At 38.7% G+C, this 25468-nt stretch overlaps 1 protein-coding gene across 3 annotated transcripts; it reads left to right on the top strand.

The window, feature by feature from the left end:
* The first annotated feature begins 354 nt into the window (after positions 1-354).
* YWHAZ (tyrosine 3-monooxygenase/tryptophan 5-monooxygenase activation protein zeta) lies at positions 355-24613 on the top strand. Of its 3 annotated transcripts, none has more exons than XM_034422553.3 (6): positions 355-773; positions 3223-3526; positions 15127-15250; positions 22951-23114; positions 23203-23298; positions 23562-24613. In XM_034422553.3, exons 2-6 carry the CDS (start codon positions 3233-3235, stop codon positions 23619-23621), a joined length of 738 nt encoding a protein of 245 aa, XP_034278444.1. In that variant the 5' UTR covers positions 355-773; positions 3223-3232; the 3' UTR covers positions 23622-24613. The 3 variants fall into 3 exon arrangements, with proteins under 3 accessions (XP_034278444.1, XP_087747502.1, XP_087747501.1); XM_087891376.1 differs by lacking the exon at positions 355-773 and adding an exon at positions 942-1238; XM_087891375.1 differs by lacking the exon at positions 355-773 and adding an exon at positions 1407-2452.
* The last annotated feature ends 855 nt before the right edge of the window (positions 24614-25468 follow it).

Raw genomic sequence — 25468 nt, 5'->3', positions numbered from 1 at the left:
GAACTTCCTCTGTGGCCTTGAATGACTGAGACTTGGCTCAAGGCCTCCAAGGCTGGAAACCCGGAAAAAGAGTCGAGCGGTGGCCACGCGCGCGTCTGAGGGAAAAAGGCGTCGGGCGTTTCTGTCGCCTCCCGGCGCGAGGGCCCACTTTGCCTCCACTATCGAAGTACAAGGAACAGGCAAAGCCGGTAACGTAGAGATTACGGGCCCGAGAAAAAGACAAGAGCGGAGCCCCGCTGCCCTTCTCCAACCCGCTCAGGAGCTGACCTGCCGGCTGCGCCGGGAAGAGGCGCGGCCCTCTCGCATGCGCGTGCGAACACGCTCTGCGGTAGACTGGGAGGGAGGGAGGGAGTGGGGGGGGGGTTGGAATCTGGAGCGCGCGTACGCGCGTCCCCCGTGGTCGGGACAGCGTAACAGCAGGGTTAAGGCGTGGCCGATACGCCGCGCGAACGAGCGCGCGCCGGCGGCGGTTAGATTAGAGCAGTCATGGCATTGGCAGGAGGGACGAGAAGCGAAGGGAGAGAAAAACCGCGGGGTGGGTCGGAGGAGAGATGGAAAGTGTAGGCGCAGGCGCGTGCCCGCGCGCGGTTGCCATGGTGTCGTTTGACGTCATGGCTCTGTGTTGCCCGTGCGTTGCGACGCGGTGATTGGCGGAGACCCTGTGTGTGGCGCTGAGAGAGCGAGAGCGAGGCTGCAGCGGAGCGAGCTCCGATATAGGCACAGTCGGCGCCGGTCCACCCGCCTAGAGACTCCGGTACCCCTCAACCTCGCAGGTAACGGCCTATACAGGACGCTCTTTTGGCGTCTTTGCCTTGTGGTCTCCCTCCTTTTTCTTGCTGCGGAAACCGTAGGTGGGGCAGCAGCGGGAGCCGCTGAGTGGGCACAGGAGACCGCAAGGGAGGAAAGGGGAAGACGAGGGCAAGGCGGTGGCTCGCCGGCCCCATTCTTCCTGGGGCAGAAGGGCGGCGGCTCCCGGCCCTCCGCCGGGCTGACTCGCCCGAGGGGCCTGCTGGGGAAAGAGCCATTCATTCTCTGGCGGCGGCGAGAGCCTCCTCTCCTTCAGCCCTCGCACAGGTGCGGCCGGCCCCACCTGCCTGGGCAGCCCTCCCGCGCCTCCCCTTGTGGGGAGCGGGAGGAAGTAGCGCGGCTTTGGGAGGGAGCCCCTCTGCCCGGAGCTAGGCGGTGGCAGGTGAAGCCGTGGGGCGGTGCCCCTTTCTCCACGCATCCGGAGCGCTGGGGTGACTATCGCGTTGGAGCGGGCGGGGGGGGGGTCGGCGTTGGGAAGGAGCTGCGGCCCCCGTCCCCTCGCCCGCCCGGCTCCCCCTTTTTTCACCCCGTGCCAGGGGGAGGAGGAGGGGGGGACTGCCGAGCAACCTTCTCCATGAGGGCGGCGGAAGGCGTAAAACGAGGAGTGCCCTGTGAGGGCGCCATGTTGGGGAGTCGGGTGGCTTCTCTATTCCTCCCCGCATCTCTTCCCTCGGGAGGCGGGGGGCCTTCTGCTTCCCGGCCCGGAGTGACTGCAGGGTGGCTTCTAGGGTGTGGCCTCCCGCGGGGAAGAGGCGCATCCAACCGGTGCGATCCGCGGCTTTATCCGTCGCCGCATAAAAAGATCCGCGGGGCCGCCGTGAAAGGAGCAGCCTCCTCCTCCTCCTCCTCCTCCTCCTCTTCTCCGGGCGGGGGAGAAGGAGCGCCAGAGGAAGGTGGTGGGCTGGAGCGGCTGATCGCGGCGGTACCAGAGGCCCCCTTGGGGCGGGATGGCGCCGCAGGGCAGAGAAGGAGCGGGGCAGGAAGGCAGGCGGGCAGGTGGGCGGGCGTGTCTCCTCGTCCTCCCGCTGTTAGGCGCCGCCTGGGCTTCCCCTTTTCTTCGGTTTGCAGGGGCGGAGATGCTGCATCTCCCTCCCGGCGCGGGGCGGAGGTGAGGGGGAATTAACGTGCACAGAAGTGGGCTGGGCTCTGACACGAATCCGCCATGACAAAGAGCCCAGACAAGGCGCTTCACGTCTTGAGAGCCGGGCGGGCGGGCGGTTGCGGCGCAGGGAGGAGCGAGCGAGCGACCGAAGTCTGGCCTGGCTTATCTTGTCCTCTTCCTCCTCCTCGCCCACATCTCGGTCGGATTCCGGTTTTTTTGTGGGGTTTTTTTTTTTTTTTGGTGCGCTTAACTTCGCCGTTCGGTCTCCTTCCGAGCCGTGTGCCAATGCAGCAACCTACCCGTGGCCACACGAGCAGCACCATTTTATACAGTCGGTTCGCGGCGTCTCCGCTACAGGGAATTGCTCCGTTTTCTCCCCCTCCCCCTCCCCACCTCACACACACACAACTTGTTCCCTTTCACTTAAAAAAGCAGAAGTACGCGATCATCCCTACCAAGTGAGCTGCCGTGTGAGGCTCCGAGCCCCTTGAATTTAAAACAAATATTTCCCCGTTTTAGAATTCTCTGGCATTACATTTTATGGTAGGTCAGAAAATACAGACGTTACAATGATTCTTTGAAATACTAAGATTGTGATAGATTACAAAATCACACGTTTTTTCGAACCTGAGCAGCACTGTTTAGTGTAGGTCAAAGGTTGTAGCACTTCCATCTTCATCCTAGGATATTTAAACAGACCCGAGTTTTGTCCAGTGTAATACTTTTGTATTATAATCTTAACATATAGTTTGGAATCTGTTTGATTTAGCTATATAGTAGTTACATTTAATGCTTTTAAATTTAAGAATAAATAATCAGAATTTTCTTAATGGTGTATGAGGTGGTAAGAGTGTAAAGAAGCTGATACTGTCTGTAACTTGAGTTTCATTTGAAAAAGAATTGACTTTGTCCAATGAAATTCCTAACATTGCAAACTTCCAAAATGGATGTCTCAAAATAGCAAAGCTGCTTGAAATAAAGAGTCAGGATCATCTAGGGATAGAAGGTTGAAGCTTTTCAAGGGAATGCTTTGCATTCCTTGTTTGGAGATCTTATAAAACTGCAGAGATCCAAATTATTTCTATATTTTTACTGAATAGAAAACAAATATATTTTCTTCCTATTTTGACAAAATTGTAGGAATTCGGTTTGCAATCTTATACTCTCTTTGGATTAATCAAATTCAGTTACATGTGTTTTACAAGATTGGAGCCTAAACAATCTGTCCATGCCCTTGCTAAGAGACAAACTCAATGCCAAATGCTTTTGTTTGGTAGATATTTGATAATATTTTGTTATTTTTCATTCTGTAGAGAAATCAGCATGGATAAAAACGAGCTGGTGCAGAAGGCCAAACTGGCCGAGCAGGCTGAGAGATATGATGATATGGCAGCCTGCATGAAGTCTGTGACTGAGCAAGGAGCAGAATTATCCAATGAGGAGAGGAATCTTCTCTCTGTCGCTTACAAAAATGTTGTAGGAGCAAGAAGGTCATCTTGGAGAGTTGTCTCAAGTATTGAACAAAAGACAGAAGGTGCCGAGAAAAAGCAGCAAATGGCTCGAGAATACAGAGAGAAAATTGAGACTGAACTAAGGGACATCTGTAATGATGTGTTGGTAAGAATTCATTTTAATTTTTTCCTTAACATTTAAGACTGGATAAACTCTTGTTTAGGCAGACTCCAACATGTTTTAATGTGTTTTTTTAATCTTATAAATCTGTTGTAGTATATAAATCTGTAAAAAATCAGACAGTAGAATAATTTTCCTTTTTCTTAAATCTTATACCTGGAAATTTAGCATGTTGTTTAGATAATGCAGTAACATGTTAAGTCTTGCTGACAATGTCAGTGTTCAAATAATTTACAATTCACTAAAGGTAAATGGAAAATGTTTGATCAGTTAGTACTTTGGAAAAATATTTCAATCTACTTTTATAAGCTATCTTATCTATTATCTGTGTAACCTAGAGGATATATGCTTTGTATGAGAAGTTGTAATTTTCACTACAGAAATCAGGCCCCTCCCTAAATAAGATGATGTAATGTTAGCAATGACTCACCCCTATAGAGCACTTTTAAAGAGGGGAAAGAGAAAGCAGCAACTATCTACTTTAGATTGTAAGATCCAAGCAAGTTTTCTATAACTTGCACCATTGGATCTTAAATGTGATTGTATGAATTAAGAAAAACTAGCAATACCTAATGTGCTTTTTTTAAGTTTTATTTTTTGATAAGCTAGCAATTTATTTTGTGTTAACATGAAAAAAGTAAAATATTTAACATTTGATATAGTTCAGTAAGAACTTTCCTTTAATGCATTGAATCAATCATATTAGCATAATTAAAATGTATCTTAATATATTGTTTAGGTTTGTCCAAAAGCCATATTTTAAGCATATTAATTTGAAGGTCATTCATTTATCTTAGTTTTTCTCCATATAAAAGCCTTGAGGAAATAAGAGTGATAATCACATGTGATAGAATTTGTATGAAATAGCATTTTAGCCAGTTAATCTCCAACTGAATTTTATTTAGCTATAGCAAAATATATTTTCCTTTTTAAAAACACTACTTAATGCAGAACAGCTTTTAAAGCTTTGCAGATGATGTTGTATTTGTTAGTTTATAAAAACCTCAATATTTAAATTTCCAATATATTATAAAGCTCTATTCTCAGTTTTCATCAGATGTCATCAGCTGGTTCACCCGGATTATTACAACACTTCAACTGATGGCAAACCTTATGAATTTCTAGTTATAAATTAGGGAGGGAAACTGCTTATATGGATAATTTGAATTGGTGTAAGCTAAGTCAAAAATTCCTTTTTTGTAGAACTTCATTAAACCTAGAACATAGCTCATCAGATAAGTAATAAATTTACTGGCTCTATAGCTTTCTATAATCTCATTTTATAAAGGATATGATCCAGAAGAGAATTGATATGATTAATACATGTTTAGGGTCTTTCAGTGATTATTTATTCCTAGGAGCAACAATTTTTATGTATGTGTAATTGGGGCATTTTTATTGTTATAAGAATAGGTACTATTTTAGTAGAATTATTATATCAAGAGGTTGAAAAGAAAGTTTTCATTTCTTTTAGATTGGCAGTATAGCATTTATTCATTTTTGGGTGCTTGGGGGGGGAGAAAAATACAGCACACGGAGAATATATGATGACAGATTCAGACCTTTTCTTTCCCATCTGTTGCCCACTCTTATCACTTATCACCAAGATCATTTATATGTATATACATACATACGTATATAAATTCCAGTCCTTGTTCTGCATTCTTTTTACCTGAAGTGGATGTAGCTTCTAGGTTTTTAGTAAAAAAAAGTCTCTCCAGTCAAGATTTTTCATTTTTTATTTGTTAAAAGGAGTGTTAAAGATAATTAATATTTTGCCTCCTTAAGGATGAGTAGTTGCTTCCCTTTTCCACTTGAACATCCCTTTTGCGATTGAAAGGTGGGAAAAAATTCCCATTCTTCTAGCATTAAAGTAGAAACTTTTACTTTCTCAAAAGTGAGGACTTTATTCTGGCATATGAGCTGTAGTTGAACTTAAAGAATTGCCTTCTCTGTACTATATTTTGTCCTCTTTGTGTCCCAGGTTGTAAACTATAATTTTTTTTAATCACATATGCAAACGTGAATAGAAATATTTGGGGGAAATATTTGGTTTATCCCTTATTTTATATGGAGATTCTTTTCAATGGGATCACACTCTGGGAGAATGACATGGAGACTAACTCATGCAAACCAGGGAGATTAAAATCATTAATGCATGAATTGAATATAATTTTAGATTCCCCTTTTATCTCACAGGCTGTGGTGCTGCACTTATGTCAGTTCTCACAATTATAACTGGCATGGAATTATGGAGTTTAGCAATCCATATTTGATGCTTGCTAATGTTGTGATGAAGAGCCCCAGCCACCACTTCATGGTCTCAGGAATAGAGGTTATCCTCAACCTTATGAAGAGTTAATATCCCTATTCCAGCCCTAAACAGCATGAGATTTATTGCTGAATTTTAATATTATAGTGTTGGAAAATTCCATTCGCCCCAACTCTGCCTCAAATTAAGGGATTACAGGGTCATAACAAGAGAGGGATGTGGGGGTTTTTAGTGTTAGAAAATCCTGTATAGTACCCGTCAGGGATGTAGCACAAACTATTTGTAGACACCTCAAAACAACATTGACATTGAATCTTCTTCAATTATTTGTAACTCAATTTGTCTTTTTCTGACTTTGTCTTACTACCATTTTGTCCATCTGGAAGCCCTTTGCTTCAAGTAAAATACATAGGTCTGTGCTGAAAGGAAGGTTAAAACCACCTTCCTGGTGACCACAAATTTTGCCCTGGCTAAGTTTACGCAAAAGTATAGCTAAGTGCATTAGCTCCCAATCAATAGTTGATACAGTTCCAACATAACTGTAATATTTATTTCTTGGCACAGAGAAGAATAATTAAGACTGAATGATTTGTCCCTCTTGTCAATGATGTACCAGTAATTGATCTTAAAATTGATTTAAGTCACATATTTGTGATTTCAGAGCAAATGTGGATTTCTGGTCATACTTTTATAAAATGCTAAACAATACTGTGAAGGGTTTTGAGTTGATTGAATATATTTAATTCCACTTGTCATATTTGGTTTTGGGAATGGCTGGGAATGGAAACCAGGGATTAGTCTGAAGCCTTCTAGGTGCTTTGACTTCAATTTCCATCATCCTGGCAGCACAATCAATGATAAATATAGTATAGAAAAGTTTCTGAGAAAAACTTACTTTTCTAAAACCTGTATCTGTTAAATAGAAAATAAGACTTCTTCTAAAGCACTGATTACTCAATTCTTTGCTTGAATATTGTCAATCTTTTATATTTTCTTTTCCTCTTCCCCCTTTCTTTCTTACAACATGGAGTTTTTAATTTTGCTTGATGAAAGACATCTGAAAATTATAAAAACAGCTATAATTTTGTCCATTTGTGGTTAATGCTAATAATTACTGATTGTGGATTTTGGAAATGTTTAAATAAAAACATTTTTAATATTTTAGCAGATGAATAGGAAGTCCATTTTATATCTTGTAAACCTTTCAGAATCATTGAGAATTACTCTGTGTGCACGTGTGCATGTGTGTATATTGAAATTTTGAGGCACCTTGTTTTTAAACCTGGAATTATTAGGCAATTTCATTGAAATGGCTTCATTTACATTTTTTCCAAGCATTTAGATCTAGATTTCAAGATGACAGCATAGCTCTTCTCATTAAACTATATCAAATAACTAAACAAAAAGATAAATTGTATGGACCATCTCTGTTCATACTACCATTGGTTACTTTCTTTTCTTTATACAGAGAGAAAAAATTCTAAAATTTTGCAAATAAACTTGTGAAGTTGTCAGTATCAACTAAAGTAATTGTCACTAGTCAACTAATTAAGTTTTTCAATCTGTTTTATTAAACTATAATTTCTGCATACTATTTATAATGTCACCAAAGATTGACAAGTCTGCATTACAACATCCATATAATATTGAATCATGGTTTGTTTGAAGTGAATTCCAGATGAAAAATTCTTAACTGATAAACAGAAAGGATGTTTCTGCCACAGGTTTTTATTACATGTAGTGGTAATTTCATTTTTAGTAAGTGCAAATAAATGAAAAGTGGAAGAAATACTCCAGTGGAATCACTGTATAGGAGTTGCTAATTCATAAATATGTTTTTCATGTAGTTATCAATGGAGAAGCATTGCTATAACCAAGACAATAATACTCTTAATCAGTAATAAATTCAGCAAATCAGGGTGGCAGTTGAGATATACTGTAAGGCTAACTTTACCATCATAAAAAACTGCATCCTTACACTGGAATGAATTTCTTCCCAAAGGTAAAACACAGCCTTAAAAGTATATTATTAGCAAGATTGGGGATACACTTTGACTTCAAGAACTGGTTTTGTGAAGAAAACATTTCAAAATTCTAGAAACCTCAATAACCTGCAAGTGCATATGGAGATTCGTCCCTCATTCCAGTTTCATTGAGTTGGAAATCAATAGTGCTAAGGTTTAGGAAGTTGCAAGATGTCACACTTTTAAAACAAATGAATTTGTCAGAATGGACACATTTCAGAACCCTTAAGATTTCCAAGTTTTTCACTAAAGTTAACATACTCTTTCATCTCTAATTTTCTGTCAGAAATCAGTAATGCTAATTGATTAGGTGTAAGACCTCCAGAATATTCCAGTGGAATAAAACTGAAGAATTCATCTAAGTAATATAAAGTTTACAATTGTATTTAGAAAGAGTATAGGGGGACTGTTCACTCTTACTTATGGCTGCATTGCTCTTAGTGAGCCACATTTTCTTGGGACAAGTGAAATATTTCATCAAAAGGGAAGTAGAACATTAATAGTGCAATTCATCAGTAGTATAATTACTGAAATCCCAGTTGATTTTAATGCTCATTATCAGCATCTGCATATGAGAAACTGAATACTAAAAATTGGTTTTTTTCTTCATCATAATAGGCCAGCAAAGAATCTTAAATAGAAGGTTAATTTATTGGAACAAAGTTCGTCATCTACAATTTATTTGTCTGAGCGGTGGGGGGGGGGGGACGGGACGGGACTAAACTTGCAATATAATTATATAATGGGTCAGTTTAGTAGTGGTAGGACTAGGAACTCAGTTCTGAATAAAATCTCTAAAGTCAAACTATGTAAAATATATTTCATGTTGCATAATATAAATATATCACAAATTTAATAAGTTATTTGATATAAAGGTAAAGGTTCCCCTCGCACATATGTGCTAATCGTTCCTGACTCTAGGGGGCGGTGCTCATCTCCATTTCAAACCCAAAAAGCCAGCGATGTCCGAAGACGACTCCGTGGTCATGTGGCCGGCATGACTAAACGCCAAAGGCGCACGGAACGCTGTTACCTTCCCACCAAAGATGGTCCCTATTTTTCTACTTGCATTTTTTACGTGCTTTCGAACTGCTAGATTGGCAGAAGCTGGGACAAGTAACGGGAGATCACGCCGTTACGCGGCATTAGGGATTTGAACCGCTGAACTGCCAACCTTTCAATCGAAAAGCTCAGATCTTAGCCACTGAGCTACCGCGCCCCCATTTGATATAATTGTATTTAAAAACTGAATTATCTAATTTATGCTACTTGTGCTTTTTGTTTTTGATTTATATGAATAAGAAACAATATCAATATTGTAACTATAGAAAATGTATTTCTAGTTACATGTGATTCTGAAGTGTTATGCATCTCTGCCTTCTGTGACTCAGATTGGTTTTTGAGAAAATAGTGAGATTTCAGGAAAGAAAAACCTGTGGTGACAGCAAGCATTTCAGCCAGAGTTGTTGCATTTTGGGGTTTGGTGAATACATCAAGCTTATACTAGCCATAACACTATATACTGTAAAGAGCTAAAAGTAATAAGTGGTATTCTATCATTGAGAATATATTCTTAATTGTTCAAGAATTTTCAATAGGCCAGGAATTTAGACATGGGTTGGGAAGGACAACCAATGTATTAGTTGATGATGATGTGCCATTTCATGATTTATCTATGTATCTATAGTGACCATATAATAGTTGATTTGTAAACTAATATACTGTGTGCCAACATTTTGGAAAGGTATTGAAACATAAAATTATTGAGAGAAGAGCATATTAATAAGTATATAGTAATAGGGAAGAAATTCTTCACTGTATGAAAATATAGTATAATATATTAAAAATACCATTGTTGGCATTAAAAAGTATCAGCATCAAACAGAATGGTAGAGAGAAGATTCTTGAACTAGTCACAAATTTCATGGCTTATTTGCAATTGTGAATAATATCCTCTCCCTATATTTCATATTATTTGTAAGAAAGTGGCTTAGTACCATAAGCATCTCATCCAAATTTATGTGAATGTGCCATAGTGAACAAATGAACATTTGGTGGCAAAAGAGATTTCAAATATGCACATGGAAGAGAGATTAGGGATAAAATGTTATTTATCACTTGGATTTATTCCTTGGCAGTTTTGCCATAGCTAGGTTCCAAGTACATGTTTTCCCATAAAAACAGACAGGAGGCTTGGTGAAAAATAAGTGGTAACGGGAAGATTATGGGCAGTGGAAGAATTAGATGAGCACACAGCTGCAATGCCATTACCTGCTTTTTCTCGTATCAGTCGCATGTTATTTGATAATTTTGCTGCCAGACATAATTTTTCCTAGATTTTTCTTATGATTAGATAGAGAATGTTGGGCAACAGAGGCATTTTTTGTTTTACAGTGGCATCAAACTGCAAGAAGTGCTGTTTGCTAATAATTAGTGCAGATACATTTATGTATGAGTTGATCAATGTTCATTACAATTTCAAGGGTTTTGATTCTGCAGTTGGAAAGTACATAGAGTTGCTTTTACAGATGCAGGCAACATATCTTGGTGTCCAGAAGAAAGCTGAACTTATCAGCTTAGCTCTGTCAGTATCCATGCTAGCTGCTCCTTTTCTTTCAGATACATAGACCAGATTCTAATAACACTTCTTTTACACGTGCTTGGTTTTATAAAACTGATACAGAACTGACTGCTTGTCAAGCTGCTGAATAACACTTTTTCTCTGCTGGGGTAAGATAATATGTAATAAAGCTTAAACTTAAACTTATTAATAGAATTAATAAAATCTATTATATTCAGTCTTTATTTAAAAAAATGTGAGGTTGCCTTCAAATTATTCTCTCCTCTAAGAAATGTTGGTCAGTTAACTTCTTAAATAACATTATTTTCTTAAATATTATTGGACTATTTTTTAAAAAATTGCTAGCCTATTGAGGTTAGTGTCACTGCCAGTGTCTTCATTTATATACAGAAGATGAATAGAAAGCAACAGCTATTCTTCACCAGTCTTATTCTTTGTATGAAATTTCTGGTCATTTATCTTTAAATTTGCAGCCTCCAGAACTTTTATTTTCTGTATAAAGGTCTGTTTGCTTTTTTCCCACTTATTATTTTGAAATAAGGTGCCAAAATGAACTCATGTGGAGTTCAATTTCTGTTACACTTTTGAAAGTAACTGTTGATCATGTGCCATCAGTTTATTGTTGATTCTGTTTACGCCATAACAATCTGTTCCTATCCTGGTCTTTCAAGAGTAGCTAAGTGTATCTACCTTGCTCCTAGTCAACTTTTCTTTTCCTTCCTTTCTCCTTTCCCAGCATTAGAGTCTTTTCCAGAGAGCTAGGTCTTCACATACTTTGTCCAAAGTAGGGAAATTTGAGCCTAGTCATTTGTGGCTTGAGTGAGAACTCTGTATTGATTTGTTCAATGATCCATTTGCTTATTTTCTTGGCTGTTCATGGTATTTTCAGAAGTCTTTTCCAATACCAAAGCTCATAAACATCAATATTCTTCCTAATCTGTTTATTCAAAGTCCAGTTTCTGCTTCCACAAAATGTCAGAAAGTATACCTTTGCTTGCACTTATCTGCTATTTCCAAGTATAAATCCATAAAGGCAGTTGAATATTTTTTCATGGTTGCTCTATGACAGTGATGGCTAACCTTTTGCCATCGCGTGCTAGGAGAGGGGGGCGGGGGAGGGGCGCGCGCGTGCCCACGCGCATGTGTGTGCAAACCCCCCCCCCCCGCTCCTGGCACATAATGGCCTGGTAGGCCCGTTTTTCTTTCTTACCTGGTTCCAAATCCTCTCTGTATCTGGGAACGGCGAAAACAGCCTTTCCCACTCCCTTGGAGGCTCTACGGAGGCTGAAAGGGCCCATTTCCCAACTCCCGATGGGTCAGGAAGTGACATTTTTTGCTGTCCCCAGCCTCCAGAACCTCTGTAGGAGCCTCTCTAGGAGTCTCTGGAGGCTGGGGACAGGAAAAAAGTCACTTCCTGTCCCACTGGGAGTGGGGAAATGGGCCCTTTCAGCCTCCATAGGGCCTCCAAGGGAGTGGGAAAGGCTGTTTTCGCCGTTCCCAGATACACAGAGAGGATCTGGAGCCAGGTAAGAAAGAAAAACAGGCCTTCCCCACCCTCCCCCAGGCCCTCCAGAGGCAGGAAACAGCCTGTTTCCCTACTTCTGGTGGGCCCAGAAGGCCCGAAAATCAGCTGGCCGGCGCACGCATGTGCCCCAGAGCTGAGCTGGCGTGCCCACTAATATGGCTCCGCGTGCCACAGGTTCGCCATCACGGCTCTATGAAGTGCTACTCCGGTGTATTTCTTGTTTGTTTATTTGTTTGTTTTGTTTTGTTTTAGTGTTTATGATTGATCCTGAAAGGCAGAAGCTATCCACCACTTCAGTATCTTTATTGCCAATTCTGAGGCTTGATGTACCTAATGTTATTATTTGGTCTTTATATTTAATTTTAGCCCCATGTTTTTAACTGCACTACTTGACTTTTCTTACTAGAATTTGTGATCCTTTGCATTTTCAGCTATCAAGAATAGTATCATCTGTATAGTGCAGGCTATTGAAGTTTCTTCCTCCAGTTTAAAAACACATTCAACTTCTTCCAATCTACCTTCCCTTAATATATATTCAGCAGGTAGATTAAATAAATAAGGGAGACTATGAGCTTTGCCTTACTCCTTTGACAACCAGGAGTCATCCTATTTCTTCATGTTCTGGCTAGGTTTCAGAAGAGAACAATAGGATATTCTGGGGTTCCCATTTTTTTGAACACGTTCTGCAGCTTAACATGGTTCACAGAATCAAATACCTTTCTATAATCAATAAAGCGAAAAATGACAATACAATACCATTTTTTAAATTTGCCTTTCTAAATTATCCAGTATACATCAGCAATAATGTGTTCCTTGGCTTTTTCTAAAGCCAGTTTGAACATCTGGCATCTCTTTTTCCACTCTGGACTCTAATCTGAAGTGGATGATCCTAAGCATTATTTGGCTAGCATGTAATATTAAGTTCATTGTGCAATAGTTCACATACTATTAAGTCTCTTTTTTTTTGTATTGGAATGCAGATTGACCTTTTCCTATTTGTTGGTCATTGTATCATTTTTCTATTTTGCTAGCACAATTTGGGCAGAACATTTACTGAGGCTCCTTCTGTTGCAATATTTTTGTGGGTATACCCTCCAAACGGTTTGGAACCTTTTGCAACAGCTACTAAGAGTAACTTCCCAATTTCAGTGGACATCCAGTATATCAATTAAAATTATATTTAGTTATACATAATTTTTGCAATCTGTAGTTCAGTGATAGTCTTTGGGAAGTACAGTATGATGTTATTCTGTCATTGGTATTGAAACATGTTTTTTTTTTAATTTGTTACTTTACTGCTGACCAGAATTAGTGTAAAATTTCTTCTGTTTTAATGCTAAACATCTGGAGGAATACATAGTAGCTTGTTTATTATTGTTTAAGGCAAAACCTATATAGTTTGGTATATGTTGATTTGATCCAGTTTGGTCTAATAGTTGAGGCACCAAGTGAGAGACCGTGAGTTTAAGTCTCACTTTAGCCTTGAGAGCCAGCTGGGTGATCTGGCCAGTCACTCTCTCTTTTTCAGCCCATCCCACCTCACTAAGTTGTTCTTGTGGGAAAAATAGGAAATTGTGTTGGATATGATCACAACCTTGATTTATTTGTAAAAATAAGGCAGAAGTAAATAAATAGTTGGTCTATTATTATGACATGGAGTTGTAATAACTGTTGTTGGGAGATTTTTCAACAATATATTCATTACTATTGAATTTTTTGATCTTAATTTATTGATATGTAACCTTACAGTGGTCACGTGGGACCTGTTTTTCTGTTAGAATCTTATCTGTATATGGGGTAATGGTTAAATGATTTGGTCATATAGGCAGACCAAATTGTAGGTTTAGCAGCCAGAGATCTGCTTTTCTAGTTGAATTGAGCATTAACCTTAGGTTGAAGCCATTATTATAAAAGCTGAACAGGTTCATTTTCAGATAGTTTCTTTTACTAATGGAATCAGTAATTGGGTTGTTTGTTTATTTGCTTATGTATTTGCTTTTTTTAATCTCAGTTTTTCATAAGTTACTCAAGGTTGGAAACAGAATGAGATAGCCAAACATGTGTGCATGTGTGCATACAACTTGATGCATTTTTTCTAGGGACGCGAGGGAGACTGCGGTCAGGAAAGGGTTACTGCTCCCAATCCAGCCTAAGTTGTTTTTATTTTACAATATTTCATATTATAAGCTATCCTGAAATCTCTGAATGAATGTTGCATATAAAGTTTCTGAACTAAGAGTACTAATTAGGTTATTGGGGTGTTTTAAAAGTTATGAAAATCCATCTAAATATGGAAAATAGTAAGTAATTGAAATTAACAATATATGTATTAAAAGACTAGCAACACTTAAATGCTTTGTATAAACTTAAATGTTGTGTACTTAAATGCTTTGTATAAACATCAGTCAGTCAGTCATTTTATATTAAACATTATGCCTTATTAGAACAGTGAGATGCTACACGCAGAGAACTATTGTCAGATTTGGGTTAATGTCAGGGTTCCAAGTAACACCCCCAACAAAAGACGACACCGAGGCTCGAAGTTCCTCAAAGTTCCATTTTATTAGAGATGTCATATTGGCACATCTGGGAAAATCTGAATCTGAAATCTTCCAGGTTTTCCCCTCCCAAATGAAAACCCAAATCCCTGCCCAGCACTCACATGTCCATCACATGGCCCAATCAATGCACTGTCCCAGCTGGAGATGCCACCCAGTCACACCCCTCCATTTGCAGGGCAGGATGTCCTTGTCTCCCAGAGAAAGGAATGTTGTTATAGCTATATATCTTCCCAGCACCATACAATCCCCCCACCCAGTTTCCCACAGCACTAAATGTGGCAGGCCTGAAGGTCCAATGCAAAAGATGACTTCCAGGCCTGACAGCTATTGAATATTCTAGTAACTATTTACTTTCTGTAAATTTCAAAAGCAAATGAACCAAATGAGTTTGATTCTATATTATTTGGGGCCACATATGCTAAATATCAGTATGCATATTCAGATAGTTTAAAAAAGATTAGACATTTTAAATTTATTTCTAATGTTAGTACAGTAGTTTAATTTTCTGTAGCACTAATAAAAAAATATTCTATAAGAGTTTAGCCAATTTTAATAGTTGATAATATACTAAAAGTTCCCTGTATGTAAACCCTTCTGATTATTTTTTTTTTCTTAATTGCAGTCTCTGTTGGAAAAGTTTTTGATTCCTAATGCTTCCCAAGCAGAAAGCAAAGTTTTCTATTTGAAAATGAAAGGGGACTACTACCGTTACTTGGCTGAGGTTGCTGCTGGTGATGACAAGAAAGGTACAGTGTGTTACATTTAGAATTGCATTTTTGTAGATTCATATTTAGTAGAATAATAACTGTTGGTGAGGCTGTTGTTTTAAGTCAGTAAAGGAAATATTTTAAGTGTTTTCAGCAGTGGCAACATATATTTTGCAATTTTGCAGCAATGGAATGTTGCATTATGATAATATATCCCAAACTGGTTTCCTGGAAACATTGGAATACAATTCCCAGCACATGTAAGTGAGGGTACCAGTTGCTTCAAGGATACAGATTTAAACATGTTCTTGTTGATAATATGAATGCATACAGTTAACTGTTGCAAGGTGATATATTTAGGTAACATCTTCATAGTCATCTCTCACTGTTGTCTAACTGTATTGTTTATACATATACAAAAATATATATTGTTTTCTAGTATGTGTTTTGTAAGGTAGATAATCAAGTACATTTCATAAGGTGATATAATAGCAGGACATTGGCACCTGGATGAAAATGGATACCATTTAATTTTTTTAAGGTTATCAAATATCTTATTAAAATTATGGCAGGTGCTGATTATATCTGAAATTCAGATGTCAGGCATGAATGTAGTTTAAGATGGAATAGCTAAAGATCTGGGTTGTTTCTTTCTTGTGACTTGAGATGCATTCACTAAGAACTTGAGAAGATCTATCAAATGTGATCAGGACAATTTTGTCAGTGTGAAAATGTGGCTGATTTCTAATCCAGAACATTTGAATTGGTGGGGTAGCAAGATAAGAGAAGAATGAAAACTAACTGATCAGAAAGGGGAGGGGAGGGATGACAGATGGAAGTCAGAGAAAACTTGAGTCAGTTCAGAGGCATTGTGATGGCAGCCAGTTGCAAATAGAATAGTGAACAGAGAAAAGATTGAGATTAAAATAGATACAAAATTCTTTTCTGCTTTTCTCTTCAATTACTTGAGAAAGCAAAATTTTTGGACCTTATTGAAATTGGGATGAACTGGTAGGTGTTGGAAGGTATTTGGAAGAAATATACCATACTGCCAAGACTATTTTTTCTTCTAAATGACAGCTAAAGGTAAATCTAAAGCTAAATGTAGAAGAAAATGTTGAAAAGAAGGATTTGTTTTGCAAATAGAGCTGAAACTAAAGTGCACTAGTACTGAGAAACTTCAAGGGGGGGGGGATTGAAAATAAAACAGCCACCTCTTCAGTAGTATTTCTAGAAAGTGAAGGAAAGTGATATGTCAGACATTCAGATCTGGGGAATCGATACTTTGAAAAAGTATCTACTCCAGGGTGTTTCTGATAGTCTTGCTTAGCCACTGAGGGTATTCTTTTTGCTAAAATCAAGTACAGGTACAAGGTGGTACCTTCATTCTGATAATTAATTATCACATACAAGGATTTGGATTTAAAGGTTTCAGAATGTTTGGGGGCATACTTTTACTAACTACATGGTATTCCTTAAACAAAATATTCTTTTTTCTAGGATGACATGGCTATCCTACAAGAGAAAATACCTTTGGTTTAAGTAGTGGACGCTAACCCTTTTTGCCTTCAAATACAAAGTGTTGCACAGTCCTAAGAAACACTATGCTATTTGTTTCTGGGACATTATTCCCTCCTTCCTTTCCCCACCCCCTGATGTTCCATTTCTTCTGCAGAACAGGCCAATCCAAGCATTCTGGTATGGTTCATGCATTTAAATTTTATCTTGCAGGGTCAGATTGTCCAAAATACTATAAATTACTTTCTGTTTCAGGATATACATCTACAAATGTTATGAATCGCTCCTATATGCTTGGATCGACCCATTCTGAGAGAGAAAATGGAACATTCGGGAAATGAATTTCTCCATTTTACATATTGCTGACACATACAAAATGCATAAGCAAAGCCTCCCCAAAGATTTGTGTCTTTTTGCTCATCTTTTTGAACAAAAGGCTAAAAAGTAGCTGCTAGCTTAAGGTGGAATTTGGAAATACGATTATCTGTATCATATACTTAGAAAATTATTGTTGATTCATAACATTCTTGCTCCCTTATATTCTGTAGACATAAGGATGGGGGTGCAAGTCCTAGCTGAATGAATAAAATTGTTTAGAAAGAAAAAAAATCTGGATCTTTGGGGAAAGCTGGGCACAAATCTATGAAGTACTGCTTCTGTTTTCATCTTCTGTTCATATTGGGCAATAAAAACTTTTATTTCCTGTTCTTGCCACTGCAAACTATTATTGACTTTATGTGCTGCCAATTAGACATGATGGAGTGTATGTAACTATGTGTATCTCTCTTATCTCAAAAAGAGAGAGAGAAATTATAGGCAGATCTGATACTTGTCACAAGAAATAATTACTAAATTTAAATCTAGTTTGTTTGATTGCTGTATTACTGTAATATATCTACTAATACCATATACATCTGTGTATATGTCTCTTCATAACCTTAAACATTGATTCGGGATATTTAATGGATGGCCTATTTCTATCAGAAAACTTTTCAGATAGTCCTCAACTTACAACCATTCATTTAGTCACTGTTTGAAGTTACAGCGTCACTGAAGAAAAGTGACTTATGGCCGTTTTTTACACTTCATTGCAGCATCCACCTTGGTCATGCAACAAACCAAAGTAAATACAAGTCAAAAGTGACTTTTTTCAAAGCCATTGTTAAATGAATGGTCATAGTCCTTGCTTAAGTACAGTAATTGGAACCAGAATTTCCAAGGCTAAGCAATGCAGTCATAAAGCATAATATCATGTGGCTGCATCACTTAGCAACAGCAATACCGGCAGTCCCATTGCCACTGTTAAGCAAGGACCTCCTGTGCCTGTGACTTCCTGCCAGCTTCCAACAAGCAAAGTCAGTGGGGTAGCCAGCACAAAGTTATAAATCCTGAGCGGCTTTCAAGCAGGCCGATGGTTGGGTGGCTGCCATGGCACAAGCGTGACCAGCAGAGAGTGGCTCCTGTGAAATGTGAGAGGGTGAACAAGGGGTCTCATGCTCCATAGCTGTGTTCCTCAGCAGCAAAATGGATGGGAGTGGTCTGTGACCCTCCCTGCCAGCTTCCTGATTAACTTTGCTTGTGAAAAACCAGTAAATGGCAGTCATATGACTGCATGATGCTGCAACTGTCATAAGTGTTAGCCAGTTGCTCCCCCCCCCCCCCCGATTATTATGATGATGATCATGTAACCACAGAGATACTGGGATGAATGGAATTTTGAAGATCAGCCATAGTTATTTAGGCTCGATCATAGGATTGGATTGGATTGGATTGGATTGGATTGGATTTCAGTGTGGGTACATCTAGTGCAGGAGTGTCAAAATCAATTTCATTGATGGCCGCATCAAGGTTGTGTTTGACCAGAGTGGGCATGGCCAAGGTAGACATGGCCAGCTCGGACATCACTCATGTCGGGGGTGCCCATGGCGGCCCAAGTGTCTGGCAGAGAAAATGGATCCTGAGCTCCGTTTTCGGCTGCCATGGCCTGCAATTCTCTGCCAGCGAAAGCGGAGCTTGGGGAGACCTGCGTGTGGCCCTCTCAAGCTCCATTTTTGCTGCCAGAGGCCTGTCCTTTGCTGTTTCCAGGGCAGCCCCACGGGCCAGATCTAAGCATCCTGCGGGGGCTGGATCTGGCCCCCGGGCTTTGAGTTTGACATTCCTGATCTAGTCTATGTTTACCAAAACTTTTATTAAAAAAGTGAACCAAATAATTTTGCAAGTGAGTAGTTTTTATTGATAAATACATAGATAATTAGAGCTTTCTGAGATAATTGCCTCAGAATTTACGGGAGGAGAGACCAAAATCTGTTCCCCAGGGATATGCAGCTTTCAGAAAGCAAAGTTTTTAGTAAGATCTCTTTTTCAGATTATTGAATCTGAAAATTCAATATATATTCAATATAAATTCAAAAATAACTAATGATTGTTGGACCCTGCTGTATCACTGTATCACTTTCCAGTTGTGTCCTAAATACTGGTAGAATGAATAAGTCTCCTTAGTACAAATATTGGCCAAATCATCAGCTTTTACTGAATTGCATCACTGGAGATTTTGGAAACTACATGATAAATGGCAAGGTAACCGGTTCTGTTTCCAACTGTGGTACCTTGCTGTGATGAATATAGCCAATCTTGTTGTGCCAGGTAGGTTTCAGAGACTGGAGGATCTTAGAGATGCAGAAGAAGGCAAGCCCAAGTAAGAGTGGTATCTAACCAGTACTGAGGGCTCTATGTGAGATTTGCATATAGATAGTAAAAGTCTCTAATGCTTCTGGATCAGTGATCACATTTAGAATGTTGAGGGCACTATCAAAAAGGTTGCCCCAGAGTAACCAATCACTGTAACCTACACTTAATTTTTGTTTGTTATCTGGCCGGAAGGGTGCACCTTGAAACAAAGCATGTTTATTTTAAAATAATATTTCTGATAGAACTGAACAGAATTTCTGATGCTTCATGTTTCTGTGACTATCCAGACAGGAAGTAACTGCTGTGTTTACAAAAATGCTAGGAGCTGTATAGCAGACGGCTCCTATGTCCTAGAAAAGGCTCAGCCCAATTACAGGTAGTCTTTGACTTATGACCACAATCGAATCCAAAATTGTATGACTTATCTTGCCACATTTGTTAAGTGAATCACTGGAGTTGATAAGTAACCTGGTTGTCTATGGAGATTCTCAGTCACCCAGGTCATGGTTGTCCCAAAGGTGCTTTTTCAAGAGGCAACTGTGGACTTTCCAGTATTTCTTTGGAGACGTTTTGCTTCTCATCCAAAAAGCTTCTTCAGCTCTGAAGAACTGAAGAAGGTTCTAGAATGAGAAGCAAAACGTCTTCAAAGAAAACATTTGAAGGTAACCTGGTTTTTAAGTGAATCTGGCTTCCCCATTGACTGCTTATCAGAAGATTGAAAAAGGGGATCAAATGACCTTGGGACACAGCAACAGTCATAAGTATGAACCAGTTGTCAAGCATCTGAATTTTGATCATATGACTATGGGGTGCTTCAAAGGTGGTAATTGTGAAAAATTGTCATAAGTCACTTTTTTCAGTGCTTCTGTAACTTTGAACAGTCACTACATGAACTGTTGTAAGTCAAGGACTACCTGTATATCCATATTGTACTCCACACGTGCATAATGGGCAGGAAAATGGTTTTCCTATTGAAAATCTACCAGAAGGATCCAAGTGCTGATGGTGAATGTATTGAAATAATACAGGTAGTACTTGACTTACGACCAATCACTTAATAATCTTTTCAGAGTTATGGCGGCTTGGAAAAAGTGCTTGATGATCCATAAGGCACTCCTAGACATCATAAAATATTGTGGTTTCTCCCCCCCCCCCCCCCGGTCGTCTCCCCCCCCCCCCCCCCCGGGTGATCAAGTGATAATGAGCTGAGTGCTTGGCAACCTGTTCACATTTATAACAGGTTGCCAATTGCCCTGCAGTCCTGTGATTGTCATTTGTAATCTTCTCTGCCAGCTTCCCCAGAAAGTCAATGAGGAACCTGGCAAGGAAGGTTGCACACTATTGTTTGCCAAAGGATTTCCCCTCTTCATGGGGGGAGGGGGGACTCTTCATCAGGCTGCAGAAATGAAGCTCATATCTCCGCGATCCCCACTTGTCTTTCCTGCCCACTGCATGAGTTCCCTTCCACATGGAGGGGAAAGGAAGTTGTGTGCTGGGCAGGAGAGATGAAGTGGGGATCTTCACCCATAACCACCTTGTTTCTCCAGTGCACAGAGAGGAGCTGCCTGCCCTCCAACTCACAGCTTTTATCACGCCTTCCACTTAACCACAGCTGGGAGAATTGAGATTGGAGTATGGAGCAAAGCAATCATGTGGCGTCTTGCTTAGTGACTGCTTTGCTCAGTGACCAAAATTCCAGTCCCAATTGTCGTAAGTTGAGAACTACCTGGCTTGATGTTCTCAATTCATTGAGTATTCAGATTAATAGCACAGGTAGAACCATACCCCTCACACAGGGTACTGAGTAACAAAGAATGTGAACATGGTTCGTGGTATTATACATGATTTCCTCATGTTGCACAGGAAGCATGGAAAGAATTAAGACCATTTGAATTTCTTCCTACCAATTTCTTTTGTTTCTGGAGATGGAAAGTTAACAAATGTTAACTGAGCAATCAGTTACAATAGATTTGGAGAGTCATGAAATTTCAGTTTGTGCAAAATGTTCCAGTAACAGTACTGTACTGTACATTACAGTATTGTAGTGGAATCATATGGTGCCATAAACATAATTCAAATGGTTGTTTTTTCAATTTTAAATATTTAGGATCTGATTGTATGAGCAGCTATTCTTTTCTGTATAAACATGACTTAAGCCCTAAAGTCCATAATGCCTCTTTATCATCTATTCAGATGATCTATTCAGGAAAAGGCCTTCTACCCTGCTCTCAGGTTATAAAATGCAAGGCAATTTTTCCTTGGATGCAACTTGAAATAATAATAAAATGAAAATATAGTTGCTCCTTGTTGTGATTAGCAAACCATTTATTCTGGATATTAGTAAGACAATCACTCCAACTATGCTTCACGCTGTATATGTTTGACTGTTGGAATTTGCCAGCCTAAAATACAGTTCTTAACCATTTGCTGCCTATTTAGAACAAGGCCTTTATTGTTGTATTTTTTTTGTTGGCTGGGAATTGTAACCCAACAGTCTGAAGGGCATCAAGCTCAGGAAGGCTGAAGTAAGTTGTGCCTGTCATTGTTTTAAAAATAGATGTTCTGATCTAGATCATTCATTCCATACTGGTTGTGCCATAAGGTCATTTTTTAAAATTAGTATAATTAGCCTCTATAGCAGTTGCCTCTTCTGCATTAGAACACTTCTTTTATCACTCTTCCTCAGCTCCTCACAGTGTTGTTGTTGTTGTGGGGAAAATAGGAGGAGGAGGGATTATTTGGTATGTTCATGGGCTTGAGTTATATATTGGGGGGGAGGCAGGATAAAAATATAAAACAAAAATTGTTTGATCCCAAAATATTACAATTAAAAAAGGCTCTTCTAGCCCTCTGCCTATATATGATGTGATGTATTCCATCCAGGTGCCTATCCTTAGATTTCAAAAGAGTGCCAAAGCATAAACAGGCCAGTAAGTAAAATTCAATAATTAAATCTATTTGCCGACCAGTTTTACCCTTTTTAAAACTTGGACTTTTTTTCTTTATATGTTGTTTTAACATTAAATTTCATTTTAAAATTACCATATTTCCTAGAACAATGGAACTAAGGTTTCTATATTTAAATGTAATGTATCACTTGAAAAATAATATTGCGTGATGGTAAAAACCATCTTAGTATAAACAAGAAATTGGTGGAGCAAATTTCTTGGTATTCTTTAGTCTAAATACTATTATTTTTGACAGTATCTTCAGATAGTTGGATAACTGGTAGCTTTTTCTGACATACAAAAAACCTATAAAAGTAACAAACTTGTGAAAGTCACATTTTTTAGGTTCTCCTTTTTAAGATTTTAATCTGAAAATGTAAGTATATTATTTTTATCTAGATTACATAAATTTAACAATATAAAAAGTTGCATGGAATAGCATACATCTGTAAATATATTTTAAAAATAATCACTTTCTGAAACTAAACTATCTTGTATGTGTGTGTGATGGGTAAATTTAATCTATACTTGTGCTTTTGAACTCCAAATAAAATTGCTAGTGTGATGTGTACTCGTTTTTTTCAGGGATAGTGGAGCAGTCACAACAAGCATACCAAGAAGCTTTTGAAATCAGCAAAAAAGAGATGCAACCAACACATCCTATCAGATTAGGACTGGCTTTAAATTTCTCTGTGTTCTATTATGAGATCCTGAACTCACCGGAGAAAGCTTGTTCCCTTGCGAAGACTGTGAGTTGATAATCTAACTATTACATTGCATTTAATATTTTTAAACAGGTTTTGCATATACAAATGTACTTTTTTTTTAAAACCATAGGCTTTTGATGAAGCCATTGCTGAACTTGATACGTTAAGTGAAGAGTCATACAAAGACAGCACACTAATAATGCAGTTACTGAGAGACAATTTGACAGTAAGTACTTGGACATTTTAAATACTTTAATACAAGTAAGGATAAGTATCTTAATGCTAAGTTATCAAGTAGCTATTGTTAATAAAAACTGAAGTCTAATTTAGTAAAAAAGAATGTGTGGCATGGATTTATTTTACTTAGTTGTTTTAACTCTTGAAAGGGTCTTTTTTCTTAAAGCATAGCTTTCTAGGAGATAATCCTGCTGAATGCTTTATACAACTAAAACATTAAAGAGTAACACATGTCTACATTTTTTTAAACAGTTGTGGACATCAGATACCCAAGGAGATGAAGCTGAAGCAGGAGAAGGAGGGGAGAATTAACCAGCCTTCCAATTTTTGTCTGCCTCATTCTAAAATTTACACAGTAGACCATTTGTCATCCATGCTGTCCCACAAATAGTTTTTGTTTACGATTTATGACAGGTTTATGTTACTTCTATTTGGATTTCTATATTTCCCATGTGGTTTATGTTTAATATTAGGGGAATAGAGCCAGTTAACATTTGGGGAACTTTTGTTTCATCCAAGGTGGCCAATATAGGGATGTGGAATTTTTATAAAAGTTTTACATGTTTGGCATAGTACTCTTGGTACTTTGTGGCTTCCCACAAAAGCCAATGTTAAACAACTTCCTATGTTGAGCGATGAAAAACTGCTTGCATATTGGTCTGTCACAGTGGTTTTAAAAAAGGGATGATGGTTGCAACCACATAGGTGTAGTGAATGTGGGTACTTCAATGTTGGAACGCACAGCAAAGAAAAATTAATGTCCCATGGATATTACATGTCAATCATGTGAATCTGTGGAATCTACAATCCAAGAATACATCTTCGATTAAAGCTGAAAGATGTTCCTTAAAGTGGCTTGCTAACCAAATGAACTTTCTCTAGAGAAGGGCAGAAACGGTTCACATTCCATTACTTGTAAAGTTACCTGCTGTTGCTTTCATTATTTTTGCTACACAATTTATTTGTATTTAAATGGTTTAGGCAACCTAAGAACAAATGTACAAGTAAAGATGCAGTAAAAAATGAAATGCTTGATATCCATAATTACACTGTATATCGAGCACAGCAGTAAAACAAACCCATGTATTTAACTTTTTTAGGGTTTTGCTTTTGTGATTTTTTTTGATACTTTGCCTAACATGCATGTGCTGTAAAAATAGTTAACAGGGAAATAACTTGAGATGATGGCTAGCTTTGTTTAATGTCTCCTGAAAATTTTCATGAACAATCTAAACATAACTGTTAAGAACATGTGTATTAAGTTGATGTAAGTGGAATAAAAGTTTTATGAATGGACTTTTCAACTATTTTCTCAGTAGCTTTCCTGTACATCTCAACTTCGATTGTACTGTCTGTAGTGCCAGATTAAGCTAATTCTGAAGTTGTCTGTATTCAGAACCTGAAAAATTGTAACATAATCTTCCATAGTTTTGTGAGGCTGCTCTGCCTGGGAGTTACCAAAGGCACTTGAGAGTGAAATATTAGGTAGTGGTTAATGTATGTAAACCCTACAAATTACAGCTACTGAATTTAGCCCCTAATTATTATAATATTTTATTAAAAATTTTAAGATCATGTTTGTAATGATCTTAAAAACATGGTTAGTAAATCATGTACCAAGCCTTTGCTTGTAGAAAATTGATAGATGTCGTATTTTGTGCCCTTTTTTTATTCTCTGCTAGATTCGCAAAGTTGTGAATTGTTTCAAAAGAGACATTCATTCCATCATCAAGGCAGGCTTGAACCTGAGATAGCTTTCTTAATTGGTGCGGCCAAAAAGAGTTGGTTTCTTCTTCCTTCATTATTTGCTGCATTTATGAGAACAAGTCCATAACCATGCATAGGCTGAGGGAATGGATGGTTGTTCTCCTTTTATTCCAATCCCTCTCCTTATCTGGCTATAAAATATAGCATATTATTTCTCAGCTGCCATTATCTCATAAGCAAACTGCTTGGGAAATATCATTAATGAAGGCCAATGCAAGGCATTATTTATCATCATCAGATAATGCTTCCCAATGAATTACTGTCTACCAGGATATTTCAGTTCTCACTGGGAGGCATTGTTGCCATGGTAGAGAGCATGTGCAATTTTTTTCTGTTTATCAAATTAGTCGTTGCAATGAATGGTGAAGTCCCAAATATATAATTCACCATGG

The sequence above is a fragment of the Pantherophis guttatus genome, chromosome 3, assembly GCF_059756535.1.
Source record: "Pantherophis guttatus breed Tessera chromosome 3, ASM5975653v1, whole genome shotgun sequence".
NCBI lineage: Eukaryota > Metazoa > Chordata > Lepidosauria > Squamata > Colubridae > Pantherophis > Pantherophis guttatus.
The sequence above is the reverse complement of the archived record's forward strand: the minus strand, read 5'-3'. Positions and strand labels throughout refer to the sequence as shown.

Coding starts and splice junctions, on each gene's coding strand:
- YWHAZ (XM_034422553.3), top strand. CDS start 3,233: ATGGATAAAAACGAGCTGGTGCAGAAGGCCAAACTGGCCGAGCAGGCT. Junction 15,251..22,950: donor TGCTGGTGATGACAAGAAAG/GTACAGTGTGTT, acceptor CGTTTTTTTCAG/GGATAGTGGAGCAGTCACAA. Junction 23,299..23,561: donor TACTGAGAGACAATTTGACA/GTAAGTACTTGG, acceptor TTTTTTAAACAG/TTGTGGACATCAGATACCCA.